This window comes from Rhinatrema bivittatum, chromosome 6, assembly GCF_901001135.1.
Source record: "Rhinatrema bivittatum chromosome 6, aRhiBiv1.1, whole genome shotgun sequence".
Lineage (NCBI taxonomy): Eukaryota > Metazoa > Chordata > Amphibia > Gymnophiona > Rhinatrematidae > Rhinatrema > Rhinatrema bivittatum.
Genome location: NC_042620.1, coordinates 6,593,985 through 6,603,974, shown reverse-complemented (window position 1 = coordinate 6,603,974; position 9,990 = coordinate 6,593,985). Strand labels below are relative to the sequence as shown.

Sequence of the window (9,990 nt, the reverse complement as noted above, 5' to 3'; positions counted from 1 at the left end):
GCGCACTCGACAGGGCCCATGCTCTGAAGGGCAAAGCCGGGAGCGCTGTGCAGCTCGCAGAGCGTAGGAGGCCTGCATGGAACCCGGACCTCACGTCACAGGAGAAGAGCGGATTCTGTTTTACATTCTCGCTCTCTCTTTAATTATTGGAAAAGCTCCTGTTGAATAGAATCCCGGGCTTCTCTTCCCATCTGCCTTCATGCCCCGGGGATTGCAGTCACAGGACCTCGCCCTTGCTGCAGTTTGGGGCTCATTAATAGAGGACTCCCATCTTTATCCCATTCTACTTTTGCAGGGATCACAAGACAGGGGGGCTAATGGCCTTCTCCAGCAAGTCTGGCACAGACCAGGATTCCTAGATGCAGGTTTTACGAAGCATCCCCTCGGTTTCCTGGTTACGGGGCACAAAGATTCTTCACTCGTTCTCCCTCTGTGGTTACTGAGCTCAGCTGGCACTTGGGGGGTGGGCTGTACCCACGGAGCCGGTCCCTGAAGCCGTTAGGTGCACGCGCACAGGACACGGCACGGGACGCGCACAGGACGCGGCACGGGACGCGCACAGGACGCGGCACGGGGCGCGCACAGGACGCGGCACGGGACGCGCACAGGACGCGGCACGGGGCGCGCACAGGACGCGGCACGGCGCACGCACAGGACACGGCACGGGGCGCGCTCCTCCATGCACGCTTTACCACGCATTGCTTAAAGGGCTCAGCCATCAGCTGCCGGTGTAAGACCTTGCTCACAATATCACATCATCCCACACCAGCACTCGCTTCACATCTTCCTGCTCCAATCCACATTTACTGACACATGAAAAACGTCTTTTCAAACAAAAGCTCAACTTGTGACAACTGCTTTTCAGGTTCTGAGGCACCTGTTGTAACGCCAGCTAGGACTGGCACCCGTCCCCCCACTCCTTCATCCTCTCAGGGGGCCTCCAGCCTGGCCCTTAGGCTTCTTTCTGCTCCGTCAGCTTCCAAGCTTCCCATCGGGTGAGCTCCAGAGCTTCGAACGTCTTTCCAGGAGCGGCGTCTCTGCCTTCCCCCTTCCCTTCCATCTCCTCCTCTCGCCACGCTCTTCACTGGCATACGGGGCGGGTAACTTTGGAAAAGCTCATTCCGTCGGGTAACTGCCTTTCTTATGATAAATCAGAGATTCACACCATGGCTTTCAAAATAAGGACATAAGAACCTGCCATGCTGGGTCAGACCAAGGGTCCATCAAGCCCAGCATCCTGTTTCCAACAGTGGCCAATCCAGGCCACAAGAACCTGGCAAGTACCCAAAAACTAAGTCTATTCCATGTATAACAATGCTTTATGTAAATGGTCAAACCATTGTTATACTCGCCATACAGCGTGAAGGCATGCGCCATCACACTCAGTTACCATAGTTATTAATCAGTTATCAGTGTTATCATGTTAGCTTTTTATCAATGTTATCTATATCTAGCACCTATCAATGTTGTCAATGTATTTATAGTTCGACTTTTCATGTAAATCGTTTATACCTGTAAACCGGAGTGAAGGCCAGCACCAAACTTCGGTATAAAAAAAACATACAAATAAATAAATAAAATAAATAAACTTAAATATTTGCGGGTAATGGACTTCTCCTCCAAGAACTTATCCAATCCTTTTTTAAACACAGCTACACTAACTGCACTAATCACATCCTCTGGCAACAAATTCCAGACTTTAATTGTGCGTTGAGTAAAAAAGAACTTTCTCTGATTAGTTTTAAATGTGCCCCATGCTAACTTCATGGAGTGCCCCCTAGTCTTTCTATTATCCGAAAGAGTAAATAACCGATTCACATCTACCCGTTCTAGACCTCTCATGATTTTAAACACCTCTATCATATCCCCCCTCAGTCGTCTCTTCTCCAAACTGAACAGCCCTAACCTCTTTAGTCTTTCCTCATAGGGGAGCTGTTCCATCCCCTTTATCATATTGGTCGCCCTTCTCTGTACCTTCTCCATCGCAATTATATCTTTTTTGAGATGCGGCGACCAGAATTGTACACAGTATTCAAGGTGCGGTCTCACCATGGAGCAATATAGAGGCATTATGACAGAGTTTGTGCCTGGAAATGGGGGATGCTGAGCTCGCAGTGGCAGACCTTCATGTTCAGGACGGCGCTTGATGATGATGAAATTTAAAGGAAGGGTGGGAGACAAGTGACTTTCAGTGTTAAGGGGAATTCAGTGTCTCTGTGAAACAAACACAAAAAGCCCATTTACCTGCACTTAATGCACGTAAATGGGCTTTTGAAAATTGATATGATAGTATGTTATATTTATATTTATTTCCACACATTAAGAAAGGTGGAAGGAAGGCAAAATGATTACCGGCATGGTTAAAAGGGGAGGTGAAAGAAGCTATTTTAGCCAAAAGATCTTCATTCAAAAATTGGAAGAAGGATCCAACAGAAGAAAATAGGACAAAGCATAAACATTGGCAAGTTAAATGTAAGACATTGATAAGACAGGCTAAGAGAGAATTTGAAAAGAAGTTGGCTGTAGAGGCAAAAACTCACAGTAAAAACTTTTTAAAATATATCCGAAGCAGAAAGCCTGTGAGGGGGTCAGTTGGACCGTTAGATGATCGAGGGGTTAAAGGGGCACTTAGAGAAGATAAGGCCATCGCGGAAAGATTAAATGATTTCTTTGCTTCGGTGTTTACTGAAGAGGATGTTGGGGAGGTACCCGTAATGGAGAAGGTTTTCATGGGTAATGATTCAGATGGACTGAATCAAATCACGGTGAACCTAGAAGATGTGGTAGGCCTGATTGACAAACTGAAGAGTAGTAAATCACCTGGACCGGATGGTATACACCCCAGAGTTCTGAAGGAACTAAATAATGAAATTTCAGATCTATTAGTAAAAATTTGTAACTTATCATTAAAATCATCCATTGTACCTGAAGACTGGAGGAGAGCAAATGTAACCCCAATATTTAAAAAGGGCTCCAGGGGCGATCCGGGAAACTACAGACTGGTTAGCCTGACTTCAGTGCCAGGAAAAATAGTGGAAAGTGTTCTAAACATCAAAATCACAGAACATATAGAAAGACATGGTTTAATGGAACAAACAAATCTGCTTCATTTTTTTGAAGGGGTTAATAAATGTGGATAAAGGTGAACTGGTAGATGTAGTGTATTTGGATTTTCAGAAGGCATTTGACAAAGTTCCTCATGAGAGGCTTCTAGGAAAAGTAAAAAGTCATGGGATAGGTGGCGATGTCCTTTCGTGGATTGCAAACTGGCTAAAAGACAGGAAACAGAGAGTAGGATTAAATGGACAATTTTCTCAGTGGAAGGGAGTGGACAGTGGAGTGCCTCAGGGATATGTATTGGGACCCTTAGTTTTCAATATATTTATAAATGATCTGGAAAGGAATATGACGAGTGAGGTTATACAATTTGCAGATGATACAAAATTATTCAGAGTCCTGCTAATGTGTGTGCAGAGTTTTTTTAGGGAACAAATATGCATCTAATTTTGAAAATGCAAATGTTTGTAGGTAATTCCCAACCCTGGCCACAAGAATGCCTCACCAGAGCCTCGGATGCATGGGGGCCCTGTGTGCTCATCGGGTGGGCAGGTCTCACAAACGAGCAGAGCACTGTGTTTTACCTGTGCAAGTGGCTTTGAAAATGACTCTGGTAGAGGATGGTTTAGAAAAGGATTCAGTCGGGTAGTGAAGCAGTGACCCAGCTAATTTAAGTCCTCAGAGCTTCCCGCTATGTGTAGAAGAGTCGTTCCCTGAGGGGAGTGAACAGTGTGCAGATTTTTGTATTTTCAAATGCGCGCGGACTGTTTGTTCTCCATTCCTCCAGCTGCAGAAATAGCAGGCACTATGCTCACACTCCTTTTAGGTGAGTTGGAAAGGCAAATTGCCCATAATCATTTCTCTTTGAAGTTAGCTACAAAGAGTCCCCAGGTAGAAAAGGGCTTGCTCTTTGCAACAGTTCCCCATATCAGAGACTTGAGAAGAGACACAAAATAAAGTGTCACACTAGCAGAAGTTTGAGTGCTGCGTCCAGGCTTCAGCCCGTTTCCTGCTTTCCCAGATATCAGCTTTCGATTCTCCCCGGGTGCAGGCGGCTCATGAGCTCAGAACAGTCACACTCTGCACTTCTGCTCTTTCAGCTCCCACAGTGCACTCCCACGGACCTGCAGGTTACCCGCTCAACCATGCCAGCACCATTCTGTCTGACGAGGAGTACATGAGCCCCCCGGAGGAGCTGACGGAGTTTGGAACCCCCCCACACCACGTTACCTCCACCGTGAAGCTTCAGCATCCCAGGAGCTCCCTTCAAACACAATTCAGGGCTCAGCCTAAGTTTGAAGTAAGAGAATAACAGCAATAATTTAATTTCTACTTATTTAAATATCATTAACACCAGTTTCTAATAATGAAGTCTTGAAGCTGACCCAATGTCTGTACCACATCACTCTCTGTCTCTCACAGGTCACACACTGTCTCACTCTCTGTCTCTCACAGGTCACGCACTGTCTCACTCTCTATCTCTGATGGGTCACGCACTGCTGTAACACATCACTCTCTGTCTCTCACAGGTCATGCACTGTCTCACTCTCTGTCTCTCACAGGTCACGCACTGTCTCACTCTCTATCTCTCATGGGTCACGCACTGCTGTAACACATCACTCTCTGTCTCTCACAGGTCATGCACTGTCTCACTATCTATCTCTGACAGGTCATTCACTATCTTTACCACATCACTCTCTGTCTCTCACAGGTCACCCATTGTCTCACTCTCTGTCTCTCACAGGATATGCACTGTCTGTACTACATCACTCTCTGTCTCTCGCAGGTCACACACTATCTTTACCACATGACTCTCTGTCTCGCACAGGTCATGCACTGTCTCACTCTCTGTCTCTCACAGGTCACGCACTGTCTCACTCTCTATCTCTGATGGGTCACGCACTGCTGTAACACATCACTCTCTGTCTCTCACAGGTCATGCACTGTCTCACTATCTATCTCTGACAGGTCATTCACTATCTTTACCACATCACTCTCTGTCTCTCACAGGTCACCCATTGTCTCACTCTCTGTCTCTCACAGGATATGCACTGTCTGTACTACATCACTCTCTGTCTCTCGCAGGTCACACACTATCTTTACCACATGACTCTCTGTCTCGCACAGGTCATGCACTGTCTCACTCTCTGTCTCTCACAGGTCACGCACTGTCTCACTCTCTATCTCTGATGGGTCACGCACTGCTGTAACACATCACTCTCTGTCTCTCACAGGTCATGCACTGTCTCACTATCTATCTCTGACAGGTCATGCACTATCTTTACCACATCACTCTCTGTCTCTCACAGGTCACCCATTGTCTCACTCTCTGTCTCTCACAGGATATGCACTGTCTGTACTACATCACTCTCTGTCTCTCACAGGTCATCCATTGTCTCACTCTCTGTCTCTCACAGGTCACACACTGTCTCACCCTCTCTCTCTGATGGGTCATGCACTGTCTGTAACACATCACTCTCTGTCTCTCACAGGTCATGCACTGTCTCACTCTCTATCTCTGATGGGTCATGCACTGTCTTTACCACATCACTCTCTGTCTCTCACAGGACACGTACTGTCACACTCTCTATCTCTGAGAGGTCACTCATTGTCTCACTCTCTGTCTCTCAAAGGATATGCACTGTCTTTACCACATCACTCTCTGTCTCTCACAGGTCATCTATTGTCTCACTCTCTGTCTCTCACAGGTCACGCACTGTCTCACGCTCTGTCTCTGACATGTCAGACACTGTCTTTACCACATCACTCTCTGTCTCTCACAGGTCACGCACTGTCTCACTCTCTATCTCTGACAGGTCACACACTGTCTTTACCACATCACTCTCTGTCTCTCATAGGTCATGTACTGTCTCTCTATCTCTCACAGGTTATGCACCGACTCACTCTCTGTCTCTGGCGGGTCATGCACTGTCTGTATTACGTCACTCTCTGTCTCTCACAGGTCACACACTGTCTCACTCTCTGTCACTCGCAGGTCATGCACTCTCACTCTCTGTCTCTACAGTTTACACACTGTCTCGCTCTATCTGTGACAGGTAATGCACTGTCTCTCACAGATCAAGAACTGTCTCACTCTGTATCTCTGACAGGTCACACACTGTCTCACTCTCTGTCTCTCACAGGTTATCCCTATCTTTACCACATCACTCTCTATCTCTCACAGGTCACGCACTGTCTCACTCTGCATCTCTGATGGGTCATGCACTGTCTGTAACACATCACATTCTGTTTCTCACAGGTTACACACTGTCTCACTCTGTATCTCTGACAGGTGTAGCACATCACTCTCTGTCTCTCACAGGTTATGCCCTGTCTTTACCACATCACTATCTCTTGCAGGTTACGGACTGTCTCACTCTGTATCTCTATGACAGGTCATGCATTGTCTGTAACACATCACTCTCTGTCTCTCACAGGTTATGCACTGTCTGTACCACATCACTCTCTATCTCTCACAGGTCATGTACTATCTTGTTCTCTATTTCTGATGGGTCACACACTGTCTGTAACACATCACTCTCTGTCTCTCACAGTTCACGCACTGTCTCACTCTCTATCTCTGACGGATCATGCACTGTCTTTACCACATCACTTTCTGTCTCTCACAGGTCACGCACTGTCTCACTCTCTATCTCTGACAGGTCACACACTGTCTTTATCACATCACTCTCTGTCTCTCACAGGTCACACACTGTCTCACTCTATATCTCTAACAGGTCACACACTGTCTCACTCTCTGTCTCTCACAGGATATGCACTGTCTGTACTACATCACTCTCTGTCTCTCACAGGTCATCCATTGTCTCACTTTCTGTCTCTCACATGTCACGCACTGTCTCACTCTCTATCTCTGACAGGTCACGCACTGTCTTTACCACATCATGCTCTGTGTCTCACAGGTCACGCACTGTCCCACTCTCTATCTCTGACGGGTCATGCACTGTCTGTACTACATCACTCTCTCTCACAGGTCATACACTGTCTTTACCACATCACTCTCTGTCACTCGCAGGTCACGCACTCTCACTCTCTGTCTCTACAGGTTACACACTGTCTCGTTCTATCTGTAACACTTCACTCTCTGTCTCTCACAGGTCACCCATTGTCTCACTCTCTATCTCTCACAGGTCACTCACTGTCTCGCTCTATCTGTGACAGGTCATGCACTGTCTGTAACACATCACATTCTGTCTCTCACAGTTTACCACTGTTTCACTCTGTATCTCTGACAGGTGTAACACATCTCTCTCTGTCTCTCACAGGTTATGTCCTGTCTTTACCACATCACTCTCTCTTTCTCACAGGTCACCCATTGTCTCACTCTCTGTCTCTCACAGGTCACTCACTGTCTCGCTCTATCTGTGACAGGTCATGCACTGTCTGTAACACATCACATTCTGTCTCTCACAGGTCACACACTGTCTCACTCTATATCTCTGACAGGTCACACACTGTCTCACTCTCTGTCTCTCACAGGTTATGCACTGTCTTTACATCACTCTCTATCTCTCACAGGTCACCCATTGTCTCACTCTCTGTCTCTCACAGGTCACACACTGTCTCTCTGTATCTCTGACAGGTCACACACTGTCTCACTCTCTCTCTCTCACAGGTTATGCCTTGTCTTTACCACATCACTCTCTATCTCTCACAGGTCACGCACTGTCTCACTCTGTATTTCTGACGGGTCATGCACTGTCTGTAACACGTCACATTCTGACTTTCACAGGTTATGCACTGTCTCACTCTGTATCTCTGACAGGTGTAACACATCACTCTCTGTCTCTCACAGGTTATGCCCTGTCTTTACCACATCACTCTCTATCTCTTGCAGGTTACGCACGCTCTCACTCTGTATCTCTGACAGGTCATGCACTGTGTGTAACACATCACTCTCTATCTCTCACAGGTCATGTACTATCTTGCTCTCTATTTCTGACAGGTGTAACCCAACACTCTCTGTCTCTCACAGGACATGCTCAGTCTCACACTATCTCTGACAGGTCACACACTGTCTCACTCTCTATCTCTGACAGGTCACGCACTGTCTTTACCACATCACGCTCTGTGTCTCACAGGTCACGCACTGTCCCACTCTCTATCTCTGACGGGTCATGCACTGTCTGTACCACATCACTCTCTATCTCTCACAGGTCACCCATTGTCTCACTCTCTGTCTCTCACAGGTTACACACTGTAACACATCACTCTAACTCTCACAGTTTACGCATTGTCTGTAAAACATCAGTCTCTGTCCCTCACAGGTCATGCACTGTATCGGTCTCTATCTCTGACATGTCATGCACTGTCTGTAACACATCACTTTCTGTCTCTCCCAGGTTGTGCATGGTCTGTAACACATCACTCTGTCTCTTACAGTTTACTCATTGTCTGTAAAACATCAGTCTATGTCATTCACAGGTTACACATTGTGTGTAACACATTACTCTGTCTCTCACAGGTTGCACATTGTCTCTAACACATCACTCTGTCTCTCACAGGTTACACATTGTCTGTAACACATTACTCTGTCTCTCACAGGTTGCACATTGTAACACATAACTCTGTCGTTCACAGGTTCACACACTGTTAAAAAATACACTCCGTCTCTCACAGGTTACGCACTGTCTCGCTCTCTGTCTCTCACACGTTACGCACGGTCTGTAACATATCACGCTGCTCTTATAGGTTATGCACTGTCTGTTCCACATCACTCTCTATCTCTCACAGGTCAGCCATAGTCTCACTCTCTGACTCTCACATGTTACGCATTGTCTGTAAAACATCAGAATCTGTCTCTCAGAGGTCATGCAGGGTATCACACTCTATCTCTGACGGGTCATGCACTGTGTATAACACATCACTTTCTGTCTCTCCCAGGTTACGCACTGTCTGTATCACATCACTCTGTCTCTCATAGCTTATGCACTGTCTGTATCATATCACATTCTGTCTCTCACAGGTTATGCACTCTCTCACTCTCTGTCTCTCAAAGGTTACACACTGTCTGTATCACATCACTCTCTGTCTCTCAAAGCTTAGGCACTGGCTGTCTCACATCACTCTGTCATTCTCAGGTTACACAATGTCTGTAAAACATCACTGTCTGTCTCTCACAGGTTATGCACTGTCTCACTCTCTGTCTCTCACAGGTTATGCACTGTCTCACTCTCTGTGTCTCACAGGTTATGCACTGTACATACCATTGTAACACATAATTCTGTTTCTCACAGGTTACGCACTCTCTCACTCTCTGTCTCTCAAAGGTTAGGCACCGTCTGTATCACATCACTCTCTGTCTCTCACAGGTCACACACTGATTCACTCTCTATCTCTGACAGGTCATGCACTGTCTGTAACACATCACTTTCTGTCTTTCACAGTACACGCATTGTCTCACTTTCTGTCTCTCACAGGTTATGCATGGTCTGTAACACATCACTCTGTCACTCACAGGTTACACATTGTCTGTAACACATCACTCTCTGTCTCTCACAGGTTACGCACTGTCTGTTAGACATCACACTCTGACTTTCATAGCTTAGGCACTGTCTGTCCCACATCACTCTGTCATTCTCAGGTTACACAATGTCTGTAAAACATCACTGTCTGTCTCTCACAGGTTATGCACTGTACGTACCATTGTAACATATAATTCTGTTTCTCACAGGTTACACATTGTCTGTATCACATCACTCTCTGTCTCTCTCAGGTTACACACTGTCTATACCACATCACTGTCTGTCTCTCACAGGTAACGAATGCACTGTCTATAACACATCACTCTGTTTCACAGGTTACTCATTGTCTGTAAAACATCAGTCTCTGTCTCTCACAGGTTACACATTGTCTGTAACACATCACTCTCTGTCTCTCACAAGTTACGCACTGTTAGACATCACACTCTGTCTT

At 46.4% G+C, this 9,990-nt stretch overlaps 1 protein-coding gene across 1 annotated transcript in view; it reads left to right on the top strand.

Annotated features, from left to right (window-relative positions):
• The window catches only part of SPEG (striated muscle enriched protein kinase), a 497,600-nt gene that overhangs the window by 145,532 nt on the left and 342,078 nt on the right, over positions 1-9,990 (top strand). The window contains exon 8 of the mRNA XM_029605011.1: positions 4,158-4,357. Coding sequence (XP_029460871.1) covers positions 4,158-4,357 — 200 coding nt within the window. The remainder of the gene's footprint in view (positions 1-4,157; positions 4,358-9,990) is intronic.